The 27,865-nt window shown below is 35.1% G+C and overlaps 1 protein-coding gene across 5 annotated transcripts in view; it reads right to left on the bottom strand.

Moving 5' to 3' along the window:
- LOC149775704 (RNA-binding protein Musashi homolog Rbp6-like) overlaps window positions 1–27,865 on the bottom strand; it is a 202,698-nt gene that overhangs the window by 89,697 nt on the left and 85,136 nt on the right. For all 5 annotated transcript variants that reach the window (XM_089944434.1, XM_089944437.1, XM_089944436.1 and 2 more), the window contains exon 7: window positions 24,990–25,038. In XM_089944434.1, coding sequence (XP_089800560.1) covers window positions 24,990–25,038 — 49 coding nt within the window. The remainder of the gene's footprint in view (window positions 1–24,989; window positions 25,039–27,865) is intronic.

Here is a 27,865-nt window from a genome sequence, read left to right as displayed (position 1 = left end):
CTATAACATGGGTTTATCATATATGTGATTCTAAAATACTGTTTTGGATATTTAATGTGCCAGAAACCAGCCAGAACCAGTCTAGTGTATACTGGAACTGTTTCAGGAACTGTTGCAACTGGTACAATGATGTTTGGCCGTGTAATACAACTGAGGTTAGCGTGTATACACAAGCTGTTAAATAGGCCAAATGCAGGATGTTTTTTTTTAAGGTATTATAAATAATAAAGAGACCAAATAGTGCTGTGCCGGTTTTTAAGACACTGATTAAAAATCAACTGTCTTTTGGCAGAGCTGAGACAAAAAGGAAAACCTGACTTAAGATGATTTCTGCAAAACCACTTGATTAAGTCTTTTATTTATGGTCTTGCTTAATTGCTATTGTTCAAGATGTTCTAAGTTTCATGAAATATAGTTCACTTGTACTGTGCTCATGCTTAAACTAGTGTAATGAAACACTGGTTAATCATTAAGCAGCACTGAAGAATTGAATAAATCAAGAAATACTTCAGATGCTAATGTTGCTCCATTGAGTCAGAAGGACATTGTTAGACAATGGATGACCTGGTGACCTGGTGAAAAAGCATTGCTTTACATGAAAGTTTATGAGATCCAAATAAACAGACAGGTCAATTTCATGACTTTGTTATTTTTTCATATATGTATTGTAGGAATCACAACATTTGTGGCAATATTTAAAATGGGCAATTTTGGGGCTTATTTAAATTAGAGTCCAGGCTTATGAAATTTGAGTCAGGGCTTGTGAATTTTTGTTAGTCACCAGCCGTAAGCCTGTGTCCCAAAAAATGTATTGGAGCAATGGAAAGGTGATGTCTGTTCAATGGTGAAAAATTTTACTTCTGCTTCCAGTGACTGGTCAAGTAGGTTAATGCATATTCATGAAAACCTGATCTCAGAACAGGCAGCCCATGAGTGATAAAGAAGCACAGCTGATTGCTGCCTGTGGCTTGTGGTAATGCTTTGGCACAGACAAGACTGATACACAGCACAGCCTGACATACTGTTTGTGCAAGCAGATCTGGGTCAATTCAGATCGTTAGTAATAATCAGTGGAACAAACAAAATACCCTAATCTGCTAGTACAGTATGTGATGGCAAATCAGGATCTATTCTGTTTGCAGCTGAATTCATCTTTTGAGAACATATGGTATTCTTGAATACTAAATTTGGACATGCCTCTTGTGAAACATCATTCTGCAGTGTTCGTGACTATAGTGAACAAGATGCATATCTCCCCCTCGAAGTCATCGATCATCATGTCTTCATTCAAAAATGCTGTGTAATGTTTATCAAATATGCAACACAAAGAAATACATAATCCATTTTGCTCTGCTGTTGTAAATTTAAAATTGCGACACAAGTAGAGCATCATATGTACAGTGCAGATATATAATGTACTGGTGCATTCATGTAATTATTTGTCTGTCTCCAAATTGCAAGTCATGTTCTCCTCAAAATCCTTCTACCTCTAAACTGAATATTATAACCACCTGTTATTAATATTAAACAAGAATCCCTCAAAGGAACTGATGCTCTACTGGAATTCTGGATGAGACCATTTCTTCCTTTTAACTACTGCGTTAAACCTATAGCCATATTCTTCGGTGATAAAATGATTTTAAAATTGGCGGCTAGGATGGACATTCTGAAGGCCTGATTAGCAGCACTCTACCCCCTCTGGAGCATTTCATTTTTTGGCCATGCATGTTGTTCAAACTTTTACCAAACTTGACAATCCTCAGAGCCAGTTCCTTGCCAAATCAATAACCACTGGACATTTTTGTGTAAGGCTCTGCTTCCATAATCCTTGACTTGATTGCTTCAAATTTCTGTGAATTAATGCTGACTGGAACTGTGGAACCATTTATTTCGTATTGATTTTCAAAGGTGTTAAAGTTCCAGCAGACCATCATTCATATCAGCTATCAAGCAATCATTGCATACAAAAGAACTGTCTGAAATGAGCCTCATTTTCATTAAAATTGGGATCGCCTTCCCCATCATATATCTCTGAAACCGAAAAACATTTGATGAGATGTGTCTATTGATGCGTTGTTAAATAAATATTTCTTCAATGATTAACAGATTTCTTCTTACTTAAAGCCTTCCCAAAATGAGATAGATCACAACCAATCATACTGCAATGTCATTAATTAAAACTCATTAATCCCTGCTGCCACAAAAAAATTGTGCTTTACCGTCCTCATCTCCCGAGTACCACGATAATGTGGCACAGTTTAACTTGCTTGTATCCTGGGCACCGCTTTTGAGTGGCAGTATTAGTCTATGCCTGTATCCCACACAATGAGTTAAAATAGCACAAACCATTGGTTGATTTCTAGCCATTTCCTCATTATGCAGGCAGATTAACCAATCAAATTTTGGCTTACATAGATACACGACACTAGCACAGCGGGGAAAAATTCAACTTCAATAGCACCAGAAATAGTTATTTAGATTTGAAAATGACATAAAATGAGGAGAATCTTCTACTTGGAGTAGAAAGTTATCTTACAGAATGTTGGAGAATATTCTAGATCTTTTAAAGAATCGATAAATAATGTCTGGGATAGTGAATTTAGTTAGTACAAGTGTCCATAATTCCGACTTCATTCCAGCATTTTCTTATTTTTTAAATGTTCAGTGGAGAATTCAGTTGTCAAGCAAGGTTAAAGAGACATAACTTGTAAAATTTCAATCTACATAAAATAAAATTGTTTCTTGTGCTGAAAGTTTTAATAATTCACTGTACATTCATAACGAATTGTATGATTATAAATGACACGAGAAGCAATTTGGTAAGTAAATCATTTATTTTTACTGTTATGCCAGGTTTTATTTCCTCATGTTGCATGAAATTTATACCATAATGTACATAATTTTATTGAGAACATCTTTGACAAATTTCTGTATAACTAGGAATACAAAGCCAAAAAAATAACTAATTTATTGCAAACAGCCCCTCTGTAAAAATCAGAAAGGTGCTGTCTATGAGTCTAAGGGATACAGGCACTGTTTGGGTTAACATTGCTGCTCTAGGTGAACCCTCTGCATGTATGATGCAGTGGAACACCTATATGTTTGCCTCAAGGGTTAACGAGTTTTTAAGAGCACCAAGTATCATGTTCAGACATCAGTTTCAGTTAGGAAATGCAAGCCAACAAACAAGTCTGGTCCCTTATTAGTGTATCTCATAGCCAATATATAATATACTAAAAACTCGCTTATATTACAACATGCTTGTCTGCGTCTTTTGTTAAATAGTTGTCCCTAAAAATACTTATTAAATTCAAGCTGAAAAGTTTTTGTATGTTATTTCCTACATAATGGTGACTCAATGGACAGGGCTCTGACCCTTGACAGGATGAGTGCAAGCTCGAATCCCACAATCGGCTGCAGTGGTGTGCTCTTGGTCAAGACCCTTTACTCCAGTTGCCACAACATAATACAACCGTCAAAGTGTTGCAGTTTTGTAAAACACCACCGAAATCAAACAGAATGAAGCCTGCAATAACTGGATACGAGTTTACATGTGGGTCTTTTCATAAAGAAGCAAATCAATGGGTTAAAACAAACCCTTTTAGTAACATCACATGAGGATTATAAACCACATTGATTATAAATTAACCCAAGTGAAGACCACGCTGACAGATGTAAATCAACCGTTTTTTGTTGTTGCCATTTTCAGCCAGTCGTACAGGGTCAAAATCAGTATACAAATTACACTGACAGCAAACCTGTTTCCTGTTCTTTCTTCAGATGTATAATGCATTTTCCTTATATACTCAGTGGTAAGCTCTCTGTCATCTTCTAACATGGCCACTGCAGACATCATCTTAAAAAGCTCTACTGTTTTACTGTTATGCTTAGCAGACATTGGCATCTGCCATGCTAAAGGACAATGAGGCAATCAAATGATTAACATCTTTAGTTGAGCCAGTTCTGGGGGAATGAACCAAGCACAAATTCTCACTACATTTCCCTTGAGATTTTATCATGATTTACAAAAGTACAGTGCATACTAATGTATTTCTTAAATAATATTAGCAATAAAATAAAAACAAGGGTAATTATATTTTACATTGCCCATTAGAGACTGCCAGCTTACCAAACCAGAACAGTGGGGATAAAAAGAAAATAGAAAACATGATTGATCTCTGACACCAACAGATGGTCATTAGACGCGTTTTTTGAGCCTCCAAATTCCAAAAGCAATCATTTGTACACAACTATACATAAAAAAATTCTTGTAGTTTCCCAGTTTGTGAATCTTGTACTGGCACTGGTTCTGCAGCTTAAAAAGTGCTTTACAATATCTTATTTGTTAGTCCCAAGTCTCTTGTTATGGCCTGGACAAGCAGGTTAAGTACAGATTGCAATAAATTCTCCCTGCTGGAAAAAACAGAGGTCAATTGCACTGTTTACAGAAGCACTAAGAATGGCTGTAATATCTGAACATGTAACATGCTTTCTGTAGTTCACTACTTGCAAACATTGCCAAAATTTGTAAACATGTAGATACATGCAACTGGCCATCAGTGACAAAGGAACTACCTACTTCAGTTATTATTTTTAACACCATTTTTCAGCACAAGATAGGCTATACATGGCAGCCAGTATAATTGGTGGAGGAAGGAACCTGAAAAAAACCCAGAAGAACCATGGACCCAAGAGAAACTACTGGCAAGCTTTCTCTCATGCCCATATTAGCCAAGCCTGAAACACATTCCAAAGCAGACAGAGGTGAGATAGGAGTGATACGGTAAGGAGAGTGATTTAGACCATTTAGCCACTCAAATTATACTTCACATGAGAAAACATCATTCATCTGGTTGAAATACAGAATCTTGCTGATGAAAAAAAACAAACATTCAAAATACATTATTTACCTCTGAACATGTTCTTTAAAGAAACTTTCAATGAGTAAGATTATATTTTAAAGAAAGGACGTTTAAAGTTTATTAGCCACAATAGTTTCCATGCCATATTTGAAAAAATCACAAACCTGTGAGAACTGGACTATACCAATGGTTAGTTCTTCTAGAGAGGTCTCTGGTTTAGGACTTATTGAAAATATTGCTGAATGGAAATTTAAAACCATTCAACTCAGAAACAGGTTTCGTCAACTCCTTGAGATTTTTGAAATGCAAGTAGGAAACTCATTTTTAGGTCTGCTTTAGAATACACCCAAATAAATCGGCTTGCAAGAGATTTTAGGTTTGCCTGTTGCCTAGTTGTGTTAGAAACATTTTTTGTTGGCTATTTACAGAAGGGTAAAAGGTGGAGTTCTTTTTTCTTTTTTTGTTAATTGGACCTATCATTTTCGTGTCCTGTCCCATTTTCACTACAAAAATTCCCATCTTAATCCACTTTTAGCAAAGGTTCTCCTGTCTACGTTACGTGCAGTTCAGACCACTTCGCCTCAGATCTGAGGCCAAAAAGTCTAAAATCCGGGCATAAAATAATTCTGACCATGAGTGCATTTTATTAAAATTAAAAAAAAAGTTTCAAAAAAATGTTTTCCCCCTGTGTTCTGTAATGTGAAAAGAAAGTCCAGATTATTTGGATCCATTATAGAGCTACATCTATCTACTTTTTTGTAATACAATAAAACCTGTCTTGAGAGACCACTGCCACGAGAAACCACCTAACATGGGAAACCAGAATCTTAATGCACAGATTTATTGATTATACAGTGTTATGACCTGTTATGAGAGACCATTATTTTTTGGCAGAAGGGGTGGTCTTTCAAGACAGGTTCTACTGTACCACCACTTTAGTGTATCCTTGATGCTACAGAGCTTGGAAGTAGGATACTACCTCCTGACGCTTAAACAGGGCACCAGGGTTTAATGAGTTAATGATAAAATTTTGTGGAAAATCTTAATAAAATGCTACGTCTTACAGCAGATACTGATTGTGCCAATATACTAACATTAAGCTCATTTGGCTCTTTTATATTATAAAGGCACTGCTTGATAACCAAGATCCAAATTAACTGGACGCAGTTTTACATTTTTGCTAAAAATCTATCTTCAAAGAATGAATTTAATTTTTAAGAAAAAATATGGGGTGCAAAATTAAAGGTACAGTTATCGGGAAGAAGTATGATCCATCTTATGCAAATATTTCTGCAGTTGAATGGGCAAAATAAATACTTGCCAAAGCCTAAGAAATCATCATACATCCACGCAGTATGTTCAATTGCTTTTGTCAATTTTGTTACCATGTAGATGTATACTGTGGTAGGAAACAATATCAGAACCATCCAAACGATGTTTTACCTGCATGTCTTGTGTATTCAACGAATACGTGTCTTGAGAACTGAATGACACGAGATAAATGATATACACCAGTAAAACAATGAATTGTGTTATAGCACGAAAAAGAATTGCAAGTACGGCATGGCGCAGCATACTGGTTTATGTATAAACTGCCTTCAACAGATTAGGGAAACGCTGAGTTTCCAATAGTTTAGATTAAACAATATAGCACCTGTTGCAACATACATGTTCAGAATATACTGATGTCAAGAAACTATACACAATTGCAGTTAAAAAGTAAAATTACCTTTATTTTAAAAACTCATGTCCAATAAGGGTCTTTTATAAGTGGTTAAAAACCTATCAAGTTGGACATGCATGTATGTACAAGAGTGTGTGTGTGTGTATGAATCTATGTGTGCATATGTGTTAGCACGATGCATGGTATTATTGATACACCTGTTTACCACTATTTTTCTGGCTGGTGCTACATACCACTGTACTTTTTAAATGTATCTGTATATACTTTCAGTACTTTTTTTACAGTAAAGATTTTCTGAACATTGCCGAGCAACTTTGTTAAGAATCTGATATTATAAAGCATGTTTTTATTTTTCTTAACTATTCCAAAACTTATAATCATCATTATTTTGTTTAGAAGATAGTTGCATTCATCACGAACTAAACTTTTGTAAATTTAACCATGTTTGGCATGTGTCATGTATGCAAACATGGCAGCCGAATGAGATGTTATTTTGGAAAACATTTGGATTAAAACAAAGCAAGAAATAATGATAAATGTGCTGTATTCCTTCATCTGACTGAGAACTGTCCTAAAATATTCAGCATGGCAGTTTATCTCTCTTTGAATTTTACACAATTTCTCTAGCACAATTTTTTGGGGTTTTTATGCTTACTGGACCTCGTGGATAAACCTTCCTGCCCAGGTGTTGGCATCAAAAGCCAAGTTTCCCTGCCTATTATATCAATATCGAAGCTAGCAGACTGTAAGATTCCAACACTTACATTTTTATCAACAAGTCCTCTAATGTCAGCTACAAACTACATTGCAAGTTGAATAATTCCACTTCAGTTACATGCTTGGGGACAATTTATGGAACAAGTTACATACATGTAATGGGGGCCCTGAGTGGCCGAGTGGTTTAAAGTGCTCTCCATTATGGATCACTGCCATCTCACCTCTGCCTGCGTGGGTTCGAGTCTAGGATTCAGTTAATGTGGGTATGTGAGAAAGCTTGCCAGTAGCTTCTCATGGATCGGTGGTTCTTCCCGGGGTTTTCCCGGGTTCTTCCTCCACCATTAATACTGACCGCCATGCATAGCCTAGCATGTGCTGAAAAATGGCGTTAAGCTCAACAACAACATTAACATACATGTAACAATTTCATCTACAGTACAGTATTGACCATTTGTCTTGTCTGTGGGGGGGGGGGGGTGTTTGCTGCAATTTTCATTCTAGCCAGGATAATTTATTTTCATTTACCTCAGGATAATATAAGTTATTCCTTCAAATAAACTGGCTATATTAGTGGGCTTTTTTGGGGATGGGGTGAGGGTATAATAATAATAATAATAATAATAATAATAATAATAATAAAGACTTTATTTTAAGAAACTAACTCAATTAGTTACAGAACTAATCTACCTTGAGGCCTTCTATCTGTTATGTATAATATATACAGTTTATACAACGATGTGAAGAATATGGCTTGACACTAAATAATTAGGTGATTTTAAAAATCAAAGTATCAAGCTTGGAACATATGCACAGGCATCTGTGAACACATTAACATATATTAAATATAAAATATCATCCTGCATTGAAAAATGCAACCTTGAAAATGATGCAAAATTACAGAAAAGCAGGTGGCATTCATTTTGCTAGAACTGTTCAATTGTGTAAAGATTTCATCCATTTGAGTATGAAAAAAAGAAATGATAGGAGCCTGCCTTATGTCACTGGGAATGTTGTTCATACCAGTGGACTAGTATATTGAAAACTTCTTTCAAACAATTCCTTCTTTGGCCTTGGTATAATGTAATTTTTTCTTCTTATGGACCATAAATTTAGAATGCCATCAGCATCTCTTTGGTGAAAGATATTGTTTAGATAGACAGGAATGTCTTTTCTGGATACTTTATACATCAATTTGGCCTTTCTAAGAAATATTCTTTCATGTATTGTTAAAATCTTTGTATTATTCATCGCATCCTGGAAAATGTATACACAGTGATCTAGAATTAAATGACATGCCCTCTTTTGGAGTCTTAAAAGTGTTGTTATGTTTAGATTAGAGGCATTACCCAAAATTACGTTACAATAGTCCATATATGGCTGAATATAACATTGATAAAAGATGACCCTATATTGAAGAGGAATGTATAAATTAGAGCAAGATTTTTTTAAAAAAACTATATGAGGGCTGGATATTTTTTTCCATAAATCTCTGAAGCTCCTCCCAAAGTCAGAAATATCCAACTCTCTCTCTCACACACACATAAGTGTGTGTGTGTGTCTCTCTCTCTCTCTCTCTCTCTCTCTCTATATATATATGAATGACCCATAAAAAACATTTACATCATCTTAAACTCATTAAACCCTGGCGCCTCATTTACACTTCAGGAGGTAGTAGCTACATGCACTTCCAAGCTCTGTAGTGTCAAGGTAATTTAAGATACACTAAAGTGGGTGGTATTATAGAAAGGTAGACAAATGAAGCTCTACAGTGATACCAAATAAGCAAGACTTTCTAGCTGAACTAGAAATTACAGAAGGGAAAACATATTTTTTTAACCCAGTTGTTTTCAACCAAAAATTTGCCCATGGTTAGAATTCGATTTTGTGTCCGGATTTTACACTTTTGGCCTCAGATCTAAGGCAGACTGGTCTGAACTGCACACAGGTGAACCTTTGCAAAAAGTAGGATAAGATGGGCATTTGGAATAAACAGTGGTCTGGATATGAAAATGATGGGTCCATTAAGAGAGAGACACACACACACACACACACACACACAGAAAATCTCTTGGAAGTCAGTTTATTAGGATGTATTCAGAAATAGCCACCAAAATGTGTTTTCTACTCGCATTAGCGGTGAAAACAACAAAAGTCTCCAATGGTTAATGAGTTAACAAACCCATCTTCCATGGGATAAATGGTCCCAGCTTCTTTTCCAATCTCCAAATAATCAGAAAAATGATGCCATGATAAAAAGCTAGGTGAGACAAAAAAATAAATCAAACTGAAAGAGTAATCATGCTGCCAAGTGGGCTACATGAGAACACTATGTGAGAATGTTTATTCTGATATTTACCAGGGAAACACATTTCTGTCAGCCAATGATCTCAATGCCCCAAGCATGAGCCCTGCAATGTAATGTAGGTGTAAGCTAAGGATTATATCCACAAGATCTGTATTTTTTTCCAGTTGAAAGTAAGCACTTCACCTTTTGTGACCTCCACAGGAAGATATAAACCACAGCCAGGAGAAAAGCTGATATTAACCCATCCAGTGTCGGGCACAATGTCTTGTCCATGTTTTTGTTTTAGTGTGTGTGTGTGTATGTGTGTGTGTGTGTGTAGCATTTATTGGTACATTAAGAACAGTTACAGTGTGAACATGTGCAAGTAGAGATCAAAAAAAAAGCAAAGACATATGCCTGCACCAGTATTGCAAGTCTCTCCCTAAATAAAAATGGACACAATATACTTGTCTAAACAGTTAACAAGGCATCAGTATACATGACTGATAAAACAGGACAGTCCTGTATGAAAGTTTTATCTGTTGGTTTAAGGATTTTGTGTGTGCGCAAAATCACATAAAATATGATATTTTCTGCAACAAACCACCTCTCTCTAATCAGACCCTTGCGAAGTCTGGATTACAGGAGACTGGATACATATTGTATGACTATTGTATCTATATATGACAATATAATTCAACCTGCATCAACTTAAGTCTAACTTCAAAATTTCTCTTTGCGTCTCTCATTCAGCTTGGAGGATGTGATGAAAGCCTTTTTAAGCACTCTCACACTTCTTTTCTTTAACTGTTGCTTACTAAAGCAAAGACATTTTCTCATCGGGTCCAAAAGCTGTCACACAGAAAAAGGCCCAAGCAAATTCCATCCTGCAGTAGTCTCCTACTCTTCAAGGTGAGTATTCCTTGTGTTTGTTTATTGTCACCAGTTGTGGGATCATCAGCCTCCAACCAAACTGACAAATTCAAATATGCAATAGCAATGCAGTTATAGCAATGCAGTTATAGCAGGCAGTTACAGCAATGCAGTTATAGCAGGTATCACTAATATTAAAAGGCAGTTTTTTTATGGCAGTGTGTGTATTCGAATGAGTGTGTGTAAAACTAATTTCAATGATGTGATACCTGTTGATATTGCCAGATTTCCTCCTCCCACCCTTCAATGATATCCAAGCAAGTAAGGTTGCTTCCTTGCAAATGAATGAAGGGCATTATGCATGGCAAGTGAACATGGCAGTGTCTGAGGTGTGATCCAATGTTGCAGAATCTTCTGGTTAATCCTAATGGGAGGACAAATTCTCATTCTACGGTCAGGGTTTTTTCCACCAAAAAAGTATGAATTACATAATAGCACGAGGTAATAGTTGCATCAATAAAATTTGTTTAACCCATTTCCCCAAATAAACAACAAAAAAGAATACCCTTTTTCTGGCGGCTCTTGTTTAACACATTAACTCCAAGTGACAACTTAACAGGGCAGGAGGTAGTAGCCAACTGCCGAGCTCTGTAGCATCATGGTCATGCATGATACACTAAAGTGGTGGTATTATAGAAAGGAAGACAGATGTAGCTCTACAATGATACCAAATAATCTGGAATATCTAGTTGCACTACAAAACACAGAGGGAAAAACCTAATTTTTTGGAACCGATTTTTTTCTACCCAAATTTTGCCAGTGGTCGGAATCCGATTTTGTGTTCGGATTTTATACTTTTTGGTCTTAGATCCAAGGCAAGCCAGTATGAACTGCAAACAGACAGATGAACCTTTTCAAAAAGCAGGATAAGATGGGCATTTGGAATAAAGATTGGTCTCGATACAAAAATAATGGCTCCATTTGAGGAAGAAAAAAAAGAAAAAGAAAGAACTCCATCTTTTACTCTTCTCCTCATGCGCGAGCCAAATAGCCAATGAAAAATGATGTTTCTAACACAACTAGGCAGTATGTTATTAAAAGATCACCTGGGATTTGGTGTTTTTGCGTCCTTCAGAAATAGCTTTAAAAATGTGTTTCCTGTTTCTGTTGATGAAACTGTAGTCTGAGATCCAATGCGATACAACAATCTCTTCTTGCTCTACTGAATAAAATATTTCCACCCAGACATACTAGAATGAATCTTCTCATTGAAGATATAAAAAAAATTGAATAATCATGTTAAATGATCAGTTTAAAGTGATGTTTGTACTTTGTGCACTCATGTTTGTGTACAAGGTTATTAAATGTAAGGTGTTATTTGTGCCAGACCGTTTGGTGATAATAACTTATCACGTATATCTGAAGTAGTTTGCTTAGGAAAAGGAAGTCCCTTTTTGATCACAATTATGTACAATCAGTTTATCAGCTATAGTTTTTCCGTGGTCATTTGTTGAAAGTTTACGTTGAAATGTAGGTCTTATTATTTGCAATCATTCAATCTTTGAACCAGTTTTCTTTTCGTTTTAGATAAGGGATCTGAACCTTTGCATAGGATTGAAGTTACTGATATGCAAATATCTTAAGTACCTCTTATTGACTTTTATGTTCTGGTCCAAGTTTTTCATCTTAGTAGCCTTAGTGATTCAAGAGAATTTAATTTCATCTGTAGTAGAGCTCTTGAGTGAAATATATTGCTTTTGTTCCTGATTTTTTGCCTTTACAAAATGAGCAAAATTCAACTTGTATGGGTCATTACTATAACAGCATTGAAGTACTTGGTACATTCAAAAATTGTAGAACATATAAATTTTAAAAGAATTCTTAACACAATTAAAATGATCAAAACGTTTGCTTGTGGAAAAAGGACATACATGTTTTCTTAGTTTTGAGATAAAATGCAAAATATTGTTACAACACATATCTATAAACTAGATTGCTTGAGCTTGTTTTTCACTACAAAAAATGATTTCAGTCTTTTTTTAATACTAATATTTCCGACATACCAATTTTCATGAATGCAAGATTTGGAGCAAGTCCCTAGGGCTATCCACCCTTGTCCATAGGAAGAGAGAAAAACCAACAAACTTCCTCCCTTGGCCTTTGCAGAATGCCCTTTATGGGTCCGATTGCTAAGGGAGGGCACTGAAATGGTGTTGTTGCTTTGATTGAGACTGTGCTGAAAAACAAAATTTTAGCTGATGGTTCCTAAGGGTGTTCAAGATGATTTTCTTCTTGGCAAGTTTCAAACTGATAGGATTAGCTGCAAGGACCCCCTTCTTGTTGGTCTCTCAAACCATGAGTAGCAAAAAATGGGGATAAGACACCTCAAGAGAGTCTCAGCCTCCTGGGAGTAGACCTCATAGGATTCTTACTGTGCTCCAGCAAGGCCTTCTATGTGTCCAGAGCAAAATCCCTCTGGAGGTCAAGAAGCTCTGCTAAGAAGGCAAAGGAAAACACATGCCTAGAAGTTTCTGCCAATGGTTCCAGGAAATAATGATGAGCCATTGGCAAGTTTCCTCTTTCAGCACCCTGACTTGCTCTCTGCCCTCAGTAAATGGGGAGGTTGCTGCTCTTCATGACATGAGGGCATGACTCACTCTCCATCCCTCCTATACTCATGGTTTGTTTACAGCTTTCAATGGCTGATCCCCCCTATAGTTGTGGTAAATGAGTGGTTGTAAAGACATCTCTGATTGGTTATAGTGGTTTTCCACGACCATTTTGAACCAACCAGAAATGAGTTTACTTCTCTTTGTGTAAATCTGCATTATTCATAAGTCTGGATTACTCTGTACAACACTTTTAATTACACGTTTCATTCACAACAAATTGTAAAGCAATGGCAGTTTTCAGAGTGATAGTTGATCATCATGAGAGAAAAAGTAAAGGAGTTTCTTGGGTTCGATCTTGAAAATATTGAGGAAGGTGGGTAAAGATTTGTTCAGCAGTTGGCTATTTTACGCGATTTAGACTCGAACATCAATATTTCTGAGACTGAATAGTTAGAAGAAGATGATGATGACAGTGAAGATGATACAGGGAATAAATAACTTGATTAAGTCTTTGACAGACAACACAAAAGGTATATTACTGAAGATAAATTTATCTGGGACAACTGGTGAAAATTTCATGGATTTTTATTGGATATAAGAAGAGAAATGAAGGGATGAATGAACGCATGTGTATGATATTTACAGAATTTTCTAATTAGCTAAAAACTTGGTGGCACAAGCTGGCCAACAGCTTGGTGGTGCTGGGGCATAGCTGCAGCAATGCTGCTAACGGTCCTGGAACTGAATCAGTTACGGTAAGTGGTGTGTAACCTGCTTTGCCAAGAATAAAACTAGCACAATTCACTATAATAGGAATGGGAATTGATTTGTACAACAATAAAATCAATGAAAGATAAAAAATACACTAAAGTTGCTTGTTAGCCCATGAAGCAACAGCAAGTCTTTAATATAAATAATGTAGACAATACGACCATGTGACAGAAAAGAATGAATAGGCAGCACACATGAGCAAGAGTCTATGGCATTCCTGTAAGCAATTCAGCATTATGGAATCTTCTGGTTCCCCTAATGAAGACAGATTCTCATCATATGGTTGAGATATTTTCCACTTGGAAAAGCATCAGGAATGCAATAGCAACAGGTATGGTGATACTTATATTAAAATGAAATTTGGAGAAAAAGTGTATTTTGAGGCCATAATTCTTCCAAAATGAATATAATTAAAATCCAACCCTTATTTAAGGTCTACTGAACAAAACAGTGCACAGTAACTTTTGCTGAAATACAAGATCCCTTAATAAAGTTTTGGCATGGAAAGTAAAACTAAAGCAAAACATTATATTACTCATTCAAGGTCTCATCAAAATCTGGTCAAAACGTAACAAATCTTAGTAAAGTTATTCTGTGAAAAGTCAAAGGATGGGTATCCTATACAGAGCATAAGCACCTGATGGCTCCTTTTCATTTCAACCCGTTTTTTTTTCTCCCTTAATCTTGCTCCAGTTGTATCTCACTCTCTTCATCTCCTGCTCCAATTCTCAGCAAAAGGTGTGATATGGCCTCCATCTTTTCCTTTCACCGCGTTGTCTCATGATAAAAGTGTTTTAGTTTCTTCAACACGTGTCCCATCTATTTCCATTCTGATAGCAAATCTAGACTCCTCTTCCTGCATTGTACTTTTCCTCAGCGTTTGTCTCGAGCCAAGATATGCTGAGTATTTTCATGAGGCATCCATTTTTACCCATAGTACATTTAGTGCCATTAAATACTGGCACTACCTTGACCACATGAACTGCGCTTAGCAAATGTACAATCCTGGATCTGAAAATTGTGACAACTCTGCCACAAAATGCACCGAATAACCTTCATTCTAATTTGTCCTCCAGCAGATTCATTTGCAATGTTTTTCATAAAGAGGCCTTCTAATTCATCCCAAAGGGGAGCCCAAGCGAGTGATCATCATTGTTGCGAGGAGAAAACCCCATCAGTAGTATGAACATGGGATGTTTCAGATAATACCGCCAACATCTGGCTTAGAAGAGACATCACAAAGCTTTTCTAGTAACAACACTTTTATGATTTTTCAAACATGAGCATGTACTATAACAGCATTTGAAATAATTCACAGGAAGCATTCTGACACTTGCAACGCTCAATATTTCAATACTGGTATTTGTCCCAGTTTTCATAGTTATGACCTCATGTTATTTCAGTGTGTAAACAGCATACTTCCTAAAAATGGACAAAGAGAAATGTCCTGCAAACATGGAACCCCAAGAGTGACTCAAGTTTGTCTATGTTTAATGTACCCTGAAACCTTTCTATGGCTGTTTAGCATACACAAACCTAAAATGTTATCATCAAATACCATATTCCAGAGTTGGATTACCATACATTCCAGATACGTCATCTGTTTCAGTCCATATACCTCTGTACAGATACACCCACTCTTGGGAGTGTTCTCTGATTTGAAAGTTCAAATATGGCAACCCTATTCTAGAGTCATAAACAATTAGGAATAATGTAAAACCAATAGAGCATATTCATTAGTGTTTATGTACAATATATACATTGATCTGAAATTACAAATTCGTAAATTGCCATTTAAAATTTTATGATAGTTTTGGTCCATGTTCACAATGTGAAAATGAAATTAAAAAAAGAAAAAGAATTCTGAAAATCAATATTTTGGGCAATATAACAGTTCTTGAAGCAAAATGAAAGTGTTCAATGGCTGCTGTTGTTGTAGGGTTTAATGCCATTTTTTTCTGCAACAAGATGTTGAATTGTGGAACTGAAGAAAGAAGGAAGTGGCTCAGAGGGGGTTCTCAACAAATATGCAAGATTATTATGTTGTTTAATTGAGAAACGCTAAAGAGCAAGCCTCTGTTATTCATTAGGACAACATTCATATTGAAATTCACAAAGAAAATTACAAGAATTGGGTTTCTATCTTCCAAATTCAGGAAAATTGTTGAATTTTTACCTCTGATTTTGCCTATGCTATATATGACAATGTTCAACTTGCATACTAGTGTGTCCGGATGAGAATCCCATCCAAAGACTGGCCTGACATTGATAAAATCCCAGTAATTTTCAGTCATGTATGTCAAGTCTAGCTCAAAATTATATTACACACATACATAATAAAAATGAAAGAGTACATTAATTCAAACTTTACTGGTCTGCAAATCTCCAGGAAAGTCAGAAGAAAATCTGCTCTAGGGACAACAACTGGATGCAATATCAGGCACAAAGTAAATTTGTTTCCTACTGGTTTCAAAATTAGGGAGGTAGGTAGGTTTGTTTTTTAAACATTATATACAACGATTAGTGTGTAAGTGTATATATATATATATATATATATATATATATATATATATATAATGTACCAAGATCTTCGAGTTATATACAATGATTAGTGTGTAAGTGTGTGTGTGTGTGTGTATATATATATATGTGTGTGTGCATATATATATATATATATATATATATATATATATATATATATATATATATATATACCAAGATCTTCGAGTCTGGCAAAATTGGCTCAATTAGATACACAAATCAATCTGAGGAATTCCTTTTATTTTTTTCTTTATTTTTTAAATGGGGGGAAAAGTGCTAGGTCAGCTATGAAAAACGGGGATTGTTGGCTGGCCAGAAACATACATATTTTTTGGGACTTTAGCTGACTGGATCAGTTAGTGTTGCAATAGCTGAAACTATGGGTTAGAATGATCTACAACCTAGTCCCAACAATGTTTCCATTACAACCGAGGTTGTGAAAATGTCCAAATAATGACTAGAGAAGAAACATGCTTTTGGTCACTTTTGCCAAAACACAGCTTTGAAAACTGCCTGATATTAGCTGTAGTGAGAAGGGTAACCAAGATATTATTTCCACATCAAGCATTAGTCCAACAGCCTCAGGCTTCCATGATACAATAGGAATACATATTACCAGCAGACATCATAAATCATCTTTTTTTTGTGATGCTGCTTGGAATGGGATATATCTCCTTCCTCATTACTCCCATACCTCAGAGTCAATAAAGGACATATTGCCCTCCATTACAGTTGCCACCTTTTTAATGACTGCCAACATGGTGCAGAACATAGTAAGCTCATCAATACTAGTGGTACTAAATTTCTATGCAAGGTCTCAAGTTTATCATCAATTAATGATCTGGGATATCTGAAATATGCAATACATGTTTCCTTTTTTAATGACATACAAGGTCAAGACTCCCCCCCATCCCCCAATGGATGGAGTCTAGAGGGGCAGCGTCCCCTATCTGGGGCTCCAGGTGGCCGAAGGCCCCCAGCCAAAAACTCATTTTACAATCATAACAAACTGCTCCTGGTGCAACTTATGATCATAAAATAAACCAAAATAATCATTTGAAAAACTAACAAACTTACCACAAATGTTCAACTTAACAATAATTTCACAATATTTATAGTCAAATGAATTTTTCTCCAATACTATTGATGCTGAAGTTATTTTATGTGCATGTCAGTGTTCACATCATATATATATATATATATATATATATATATATACACACACACACACACACACGCATTTCACAGAAAGTAACATTTCCTATTACAGTATATAATAAAAACAATAAAACAAATAATTAGAATCTTGTCTTGTAATGAAAAGAGTTTAACCCTGAATTTATCTGTGCCAGTAAAACCCCAAACAAGATTTTTCAAACAACCTAATCTCCTTAAGATAATCTGGTTAAAAATCCATCATTTAAAAAGCATTTTCAAAAGGGCTGAATTAAGTTTTGACAAAAGACCTTCAAAATTATATACTGTTGTATAAACAAGAACTGAATTTTCTGTAAAATCAACTTGGCTTCTAGTAATTTGTTAAACCAGTCCCCAAACCTGTATTGATACAGGGGCGCTATTGTTTTTAATAAATAATATAAGTAAGGGATGACAATTTCTCATTTCAGCTCTGAGCTTTAACAATTTGGACTAAAAATTTGGCTTAAAACAAATAGCAATCCTATTCTAATTCAATTTCCCTCCAAATATTCCCACCACATTTATCATATTTGGATATTTACTTTGGGGTGTGGGGTCATTGCAACTGCATATTGAAAATTTGGAATTTGCCACCACCGTGCAGTAGTGACATTTGGTAGTCGCTTTCCAGTGGGCAGAGAAAATCTAAACTTATACCGACTCATACCTGCATGAAATCGATAGGAAAATTACTTATTTTCTCAGAAATTGTGAGTATCAAAATCATTATGTCTTTACTCTGCTGAAAGACAAGAAAAAACTACATCATTAATGAAATGTGACCGGGTACTCGTGATTTCCATTGCTAGTCGCATGAGTACACAAATCTAACAACCCACATTTTCAAATATTGTAGAGAAAGAAAAAAATATTAAATGAAACTCGCATACTGGTTGTATTAAAAATACAAAACTGAAAGAACACAAAAATTTTTGATTTCATTAAACATGTTGGTTTCACATCTGTTGTAACATCTGAGACAGTGACTATATGTGCCGAAAATATAAATATATAGTGTGAAAATACTTTTTCTCTTTTCACTAACTTGTTTGACCTTTGACAATTTTAACTCCAGGCAATGGACAAGTTACTGTACAGAAATGATTTAGTAACAGATGGAAAGTTGTGACCTAATATGCTCCACTTTGTGGCAGGTAAAGGAGTAAAATAATTCATTAAATCTAATGGTACTGCTCTGCCAGAATTCCACATTCTTCCAGAATTCCATATTTTTCTGCCATTTTCCAAGCAATGTATCACTTTCAGTGACTGTTATATAATTACCTACATGAAACCTTGCCTCATTAACAAATTGAGTTATAATTTTGATAGACAGCACTATTTATGCCAATGTGTACAAAAATGAACAAAAAATAAATTCCCACAACAAAAATAGGGGCCACTAGTTGCCAGTAACAAAAGGAAGTCCATTTGTTTTACACTAATTATCCCTGTACTTAAAGACAAGCTCTTGATATGGCATACAAGTTATCATACAATCAACAGCATTAATAACTTCCTCACATAAAAAATACTCCTAGACTTGTACATAAACCAGTCTTTCCAATTCTAACATGCCCTCACGATAGTCACGTGATATGGTTAAGATGTATTTTTACTGCTAAAACAGTTAAACCTGACATCGATATTATGCATTAGCCAAGGTTCACTGCATCTTTTCTGTATTACATGCAAACATTATTTTAATACTGTTCTTATGTAGAACTTTCTCCAGATGTAGAATGGACCAATTCATCTCAAATTCCTGGTTATGTACAAAAAGTAAGTAGACTATAGACAAAGAAAAATCTGAAAAATCTGCTGTGTCCACTGAAACATACATTCTCGGACTGCTGATAACTATTTCAATGATGAACATGTGACCAAAATCAAGGAAACAAATAAAAGAATAATAATAATAATAATAATAATAATAATAGTAATAATAACAATGTGAATAACAATAACAATCTGGGTTTAGTATTGTTAGTCTAACTGAGTGAAGGAACTGAAACAGGTGCTGTATGAAAATGTCTGTAGAAATTATAACTCAAAATGACCCGAAACAGTACACTGTGATTGTACACTATTTATTTTGTACAATTTGTAATAATTACAAGGATTTTGCAGAAATAGTCTACTCTTTACTCCAAAGGCTGACCTGCTCAATCCATGCTAATTAAACCGGCTTGATTTGTTCCAATCTGACAAGACACTTGCATCTCATACATATAACAAGCATTAAAAAAATGTATACAACATTAAACTCTTTACAACCAAAGTGTAAATCAGATCTGCAATAAAAGATGGCCAATTCTGCTTTATCTGTGTGAAAAGAGCTTAATTATTCTTTGTCGGCAGAACCTCAAGTAATCTTTTTTATGCAACATTTAGACATCAGAACAGATGTGTGGCTGTGTACATGTGTCAACACACGAAGTGAAATGCCAGAAGGCATTTGGTATGGGTTGTCTTTGCTGAAAACGGTAGAGAAAACTACAAGTTGCACTGACAATATATGAAGAAGTCGAGTCTTGGAATTTTTGTTAAAATGGAAAGTTGTACAGGTGGTTTGATTCTGATCAGGAATCAATTATTGTTTTGTTTAGATATCAATTATTATTTTGTTCACAGATCAATAATGAAAGATTATAATCATGGAGTGATTTATTACTCTAGTTTATCTAGTTTATGCCCATTTATATTCAATAGTATCTTTATATATATATATATATATATATATATATATATATATATATATATATATACACACACACACACACACACATATACATACAATCTTTTTGAATTCTAGTTTGTAACATTATATTTAAATAAATGTGACCATTAATAGACTACTTCAATCATGTATTAGCATGCTTTGCCACTATTTGTCTTTCCTTTCATTTGGCCCAAGCCAGATCAAAGCAATTGGTCAGGACAAGTAGTTTCTGTATGGACTTCCCGACTAGGCAAGCCATTTCAAAACTTAAATAGTCATGCCCAAAATGAATTTCTCTGTATTGAGTCTGAAAAAGAATTAATGAACTAAAAGAGCAATTCTAAACTCAAAGGAATTTATATCAATCACAATACATCTTGCCTGATTCTGTAGGTTCTTTTGTAACCGCCACTATATTCAAATATCAGAATTTCACATATTTTCATAGTACAATGTTATTCAGCATATAAAACACTCTTTCCTGTGCTATTTGTGTACTTTATTAAGTGATCATGTAATGATCAAAGAATAATTTCTGTCATATGTTTTTGTCACTTGGAAAGACGTGCTCAAACTCTTCCCTTGTGCGCCAACAAACATTTGCACACAGCAAACTAATGATCACTATATATAAATATACCTAATATTTCAAGTTGAAAAACCAACTCCAAACAACATAGCTCCTGATCTGCATTCATATTATGTGCCAGCAGATCAGTTTCGATGTTTTCTTCTGATTAACCCTAGCAAAGTGCATAGACCCTGATTTGCCAGTGAATTATGCAATGATAGATCTAAGTCTATACTGTCTGCAGTGGGATCCAACAGACATGCAAGTAAATACTGTAGGATATCTGTAAAATGAGCATGCAATAATAACTTACATCTAACATGCTCCAAGTTGTGGCAACAAAGACTGAACCCCGAGGTATTTTAATTCTGAAGAACTACGGAAGACCATGATCTGCTGGTACATTATGTGATGACAGACCTGGATCTAGGTTATCTGCAGTTTCATGCACATCAGATAGGTAAACGACACAGGTAAGAGGTATTAATAAAACTGTGTTCTGGTTTAAACACAAAATAAATGTTCTGTTCATTTTTTCCCCTCACTAATTTTCCAAACATGAACAATGATTTCAGTACCTAATTTTGATCCTTTGAGAAAAGACCATGTAAGTACTACTCAAAAACAAAATGTATATGATCCAGATGCACTCCCTAATTTTTTCAGATTAATACTGCAAAACCTTTGGGAGTGAGTTTTATCAGAGAAAATTAGTTCATATTTTCCCATATAAATGCTGTTACCTTTTAATTATAGATTCATTTTCTTATTCTACCAAAGACTTAATTATAAAAATACACTACAAGAAACAAAGTAAATGAACTTATGCTGTATTAAAAATAAATGCACAACCATAGATTCATCAAAAATCAATAACAATATTTATGCACACACATCACTAGCCAGCAACCTTAAAATTTCGTCGCTCAACAGTAGTTTTAAAAATAATAGTTGTTTTTGTCTACTTGAAATTTAGAGTGAATGAATACACATTGCAAGAACTTTTCCATTTGGTCTGGAATGGATGGATTTTGTATTCATGTTGATCCAACTCAAGTTTGCTTTTCTCATTATGATGGACTCCATTTATTGGGTCAAATCTGTGCAATAAGGATAATGTGATTTCACTTGGAAATGTACTCGAAAAGTTTCAGTGTATATCAAGTATTACAGGACATGTCCTTTGGATTTGCAGAACTAAGAAAGTACATTTTGTGGAAATTCAAGATGCATAAATCTAGGTATATTTATTACCATTCTTATTACTAGCTAAAAAAAAAAGAAAGAAATATGTTTATTCCCTGTCACTTTCATCTCGCTGTTAGAGGGACCCCAGCTATGACCGTTATCATATGGTGTACGTCTTCTATCACTAGCCTAACAATGTATCAAGATAGTCACACAAGGAAAATTGCAAAGCAGCTGTTGTGTTGAAGTCCATTCAACCAGCAGAAACAATACTTTTTCATCATCCTGGCTTATTGGCTCTGATGCTCTTTGTTTCCAAGCAAAATACCTTCAGTTGTATCTTTTTTAATCTCGTATTTTTACAGACTTGTAAAACGGTGTGTCTCTGACAGACATGAAATGGTCCTTGGTCTCAATATGCTTTCTGTGCTATATGTTTTAGACCCTAGATAGCACCAGTAATAGTCTGACCCATTCTATTTGCAAAAAGATACGAACATTTCTCCTAAATAACTGTTTCAATGATCCGAACGGTATTTTCAATTACTGCGTCTCTCACATTTGTTATTGACATTGCAAACATCACTTTCATTTGCATGCTTGTCTGAAAGTTTCATTTCTGACTGTGTGAACGTTATCATCTATACTTTCAATTGGGTGAAAAGCCCATTTAGTTCATTCACAAACAAATCTAATCAACCAAAACCTAAAGCATCTACTACATGAGTGTACATGGTTTGCTTACAAGGTAGTTCCTGATATACTACTTTATTTTTAGGCATATGTGTTGTGCATGTGTGTGCAATACCAAGGTGTTCAGTATCGTAAAATACTTCATAATTTTAATAAAGTTAATGGTGACAAAAATGAGCATATAATAATCGATAATTTACATTTGTCTGATATCACTTGCTGTATATTTAAAGGTGACCATGATTAGTGAACAACATGCAAAGGTAACAATACCTGAATTATACCACCATTAAATCGGAATAAAAATAAATAGGGAAAATTAGTGTCTTAATATGCATGAGGACTAAAACAAAATCTTAACCTCTTTTTTAAATCTAGTTGACTTCATGCCTATAAAACAGATCAGCATCGTAAACATGTGTCATATGGAAACTGGAAACAAAAGTCATATTTTGCTGTTAGATCCAACACGCATATTTTGAATAATTTGTTTTTGTGGGTATTACATTTTTGTGGTTTTGTAATAACTTATATTTTCATTGGTACTTAAATCTGAAGGAATGTGGAAGGGACACAATAGAAATTACTGGGTCTTTAATATTGTGGTTGTAAAAACCAACAAATGCATGCAAATTGCTAAATCACAAAAACAAGAGTGCTGCTTATATTATATCTTACATCTGCCCAAGTTCAATTATCCTCTTCTTTCAATCATTGACCTTGACCTTTGAATGGTTTGACCCCAAAACCAATAACTCTAGAATATACCATTCAAAAAGTATTCTCTCGGTCTGTGCTGCAGAAGTAGGTAATGTTATTGTGTTAATACCATTTTTCCTCTTGCAATCATAGTGACCCTATCTTTTGACTCCCAAATCAACAGGGTTCTTCCATACCAAAAGTGCAAACCATCTACAAAGTTTATTAACCACAGACGGAGTACTTTGTGGAAACTATTCTTCTTCCTTCACCGTGACTTTCATCTTTGACCTACAAACCCCAAAAGCCATATGGTTCTTCCTAGACCTCAGCAAAAACCATCTACAATTATTGTGCAGAAACCATTTTATCTTCTTTCAGTCGGAATGACACTGACCTTAGAGTGTTTGTCTCCACAATGGATACAATTCTTTCCCTGTACCATGAGAAAGCCATCCAAATGTGCGATAACTTTAAACAATGGAAAACCGAGTTATTGTGTTTAAAATGATTTTTCTTTCTTTGAGTGATCTTGACCTTTTCCCAAATACATGCCAGCCACAATGACTGTAAACCGTAGGTGGTGGACAACTTAAGTTACTGAGACAATACTAAACTGGTAATGGATGGACAGATGGACATGAGAACATAAAATCGCTCAAGGAAAACCTCTGAAATAATCCAAGGGAAATTAAAATGTCAAGAGTAAAGAGATATTCAAAATAGAAAAGGGTACTTTAATTTATTGCAGGGCCTGTTACATTGGGTCAGGCTTGGCAAACATGTGAAGAAACTGAAGCAACTGTCATTATTTCATACCTTCAAGAAGCAGATTTAAAAAAAAAAAGAAAAAAAAAAGAAAAAAGAAAAATAAGAGTCCCTCAAATGAACTTATGCTCGGATAACTAAAAAGAATTCCTGGAACCCAAGATAAGACTTATTTGTCCTTTTTACCTGTCAAGTTTTAAAACCATGTTTGATCTTCATGAGTAATTGAGTAATAACAAAATTTTCAAGATCTGGATGTCAAAGCTGCAAGATTTCCAAGATGGCAGCAGGCCTGCACACTTAAACACAACCTTCTCAGTCTCTAAATATCTAAAATTGGACCAGTTTTCAGTGAGGTACAAAATAATATCATGTACTGCTACTGTCAACATGGAAAAAGCACATTTCAAATATCATAAGTGTGATCTGGGGCCGATGCATTGAAGGCAAACATTAGATTTAACTGAAGAGCTTACATAGTACACTTCAACCTTAATTAAAGACCAGGACAGTCGATTAACCAGACAAGCACCAAGTCTAACGACAAGTCAGGAAAATCAGAATTTTACTGCACAAGGCAAAAATATTTTAAAGTGTAATATCTGAGATTATCTCATAGAATACTTCTTATTATACAGGTAAAAATTATACAGGTAAAAATTATACAGGTAAATTTGTCAGGCCTCAAATGATTATTGGCCTTTGAAGACGGCTGTGATATAATAGTACACAGATGATTTTCTGTGTAGGATCATTTAAAACCTGAAGCAGCAGAAAGCTTATCTTGTGCTTAAATGTCCTTACCTCTGTGTCTGTTCGTTGTTTTGTCAAACATCAACATCCCTTCTTCAATCTGAAAATAAAGGGAAGAAATGCAATTTACAAAACAAGTGAGTTTAGGCACAAGATGCATGGTTGAAACATTTTGAAAATACAGATGTTAGATGATGTTTTGAAAATACAGTTGTGAGATGAAAAGTTTTGAATATGTCCCTGTGAGATGAAAGGATTTGAAAATACACCTGAAAAATGAAAATACACCTCTCAGATGCAAAGTTCTGAAAATACACTTCTGAGATTAAAACAGAAAAACATACTTCAGAGATGAAAAGTCTTGAAAACACACCAGAGATGCAAAGTTCATTCACCTTTTATAGTAAACTAACTGCATTCTTAACCGAGTAATAAGCATCTACTAAGCAATTCAGACTACTGTGCGAATCAAATGAAAAAAAGTGATATATAAAATGTAGCATTTTAGTGTGCCAAAACACACTTCTGTCACTGCCCATTACTCCTTTTGTTTTCTTCTCAGCATCCCATATTTGTATGCAGGGGCTGATGATCTCTTATCTTCATATTAGCAGATACTTGTGTTGTAACTTGATCTAATTAGACATTCTGTAAGCAGCAACCATATCTACATTAGTATTCCTTGTCATTCCTCAAAGCAGCCAAAGAATATTCTTCCTACTTGCTAAGGGCAGATTTCTCCCCCATTTGTCCCACAAATTCATGTTTACTTTTTCAACTCTTCATCCTGGAAAGAGATATTTGTTATCCTGTTGCTATTGCATAAACGAATTTGTCAGTTAAATGGGTAGGCTCATGCTCTCGTCAAAAATAGAGCAATTGAAATGTACTTGCCACATAGCAGGGAATTCCTTATCAACCAAGAGTTCTGTGATTTACCTGGCTACTATTACTTTACACCCAGCTACTTAAAAGAAACAAAACAAAAACCTGTGTCCCCCTATGGAGGCGGCCCCCCTGCCCCGCCTACTCTGGCAAACTTTAAACCTAATGGAAAACCCTGTAGAGGGAAAAGTCCATCTATCAGACATGATACTGGTCTTCCATAAAAAAAAAAAGCTGAAAAAATTTGAAGGGGAGTTCAGGGTGACACACCCCACCCACCCCGGTCTCGAGGTGCAGCACCCTCAAACAGGGGACCAAAGGCCCATGGCCAAACATGCATTTTACACTCATAAAAAAGTGCTCCTGGAGCAAATTATGATCATAAAATAAACCAAAATAATCATTTGAAAACCTAATAAACTTTAAAAATATTCAACTTGACTTCAATAATTTTACAATATTTAGTCAAATGAATTTGTTCTCCAATACTATTGATGCTGAAGTTATTTAATATGCATGTCAGTGTTCACATTATAATTAAGTCAAAATAATTTGTCAGTTTTTGCAGCAAATATGTTATACTTCTCTCTTTTCATAACAAATCTGTAAAATAACACACAAGGACATTAACTATATAGAAAAATAATCCAATACATTCACGTCTTTTTTTCCAATGGACACAACCTGTTGATATGCCAGTCAAGCTCTTTTTGCGGCTTTGGCATAGATTTCTTTAGCCTTCCTTTTTGTCACCACTGACTTTTTTGGCTCAGTGTGCAATTGTTTCTTTTCCTCCTCAATAAGAGCCTTTTTCCTTTCAAGCTGGTGCTTGTATTGGTGACATGCAGTGTGTATATTCTGACGGAGGGCTACATCTGTTCTCTCATGCAAGAAATCTTTCTTCTTATAGTAATTAAATGCACTTTTTCCAGATGCCTTCTAAGCTTTAATTTTTCCATATGCAGCTTCTTTTGTAGGTGATGTTCCAAACTCTTCCAACCATGATTAACGTAATTCAGGTCTTTCTTGCAGAGACCACTAAATGCCAGTCCTATGATGTTCAGTTTTCTTATAAACTGACTAACTAAATTTCTGTCAACTTTTGCTCCAGCTATTCCCATTTCCAATCATTTTTTAAACCTTTATGTAAACTTTTCATGTCAACTCTTAACAACTCAGGATGCCATGTTTTGCAAGCATGCTTCTTCTTTCCAATGCCATCAGTTTCCATTACATGAAGATTCACTGGATGAATTTAAGCCTTTGACCAATCGGAATACTCTTTACAAGAGTCATGTGCTAACTAATATATGTCATGAATATTTTACAAGGGTCGCTGCAGAATGGGACCAGAAAGATCGTTTCAAAAAAACCTGATCGGAGATGATATTAAAAAAAACGGACTATATCAAGAAAAATCATATTCAAGTCACGAGAAAAGTAGAATTCCGCTTTAAAACGGAGAAAAATCATGTCTGATCTAAAGAAGGTTGAGTGAGTGTGCATGATATTATTTTTAACGTAGCTCTAACAATTTTTCAGTCATATCACTACAATGTCTGCAGTGTGATAGTTTATAGTGATGTCTAGCACTGGGGCATCATGCCGCAGACATGTAGTATGATGTCCCACCCAGTCACATTATCCCGACTCCAGGCCGACCAGTCCTAACACTAACCTCTTAATGCTGAGCGCCTAGCGAGGCAGCTGTTAGTACCATGTTTTTGGTATGACTCAGCCAGGGATCAAACCCACGACCTCCCGCACACGAGGCGGATGCTCTAACCACTAAGCCACCGGAGCGGTCAAATTTCTATGAGTTAAATTAAAGAGATGAAAATAAAATGACAAAAACATTTTTTATTGCTTTATTTTAATTTTATTTTTAATGTAGCAAAAAAGCATAATCCATATGCAGTCTCTCGGAAAACACAATCTGATGGGGGGAAAAAAAAGCATAAAGATTACATCGAAAGTGTAACGGTTGGAATGTATGTAAAATCAAGGAAATGTATTCAAAACTAATATTGAGAAAAAGCTGT

Source organism: Sinohyriopsis cumingii, chromosome 19 (genome assembly GCF_028554795.1).
Source record: "Sinohyriopsis cumingii isolate HCF-2022 chromosome 19, ASM2855479v2, whole genome shotgun sequence".
In the NCBI taxonomy this organism is placed as follows: Eukaryota; Metazoa; Mollusca; class Bivalvia; order Unionida; family Unionidae; genus Sinohyriopsis; species Sinohyriopsis cumingii.
Note: the sequence above shows the minus strand (reverse complement) of the source record. Positions and strands in the feature narration are given on the sequence as shown.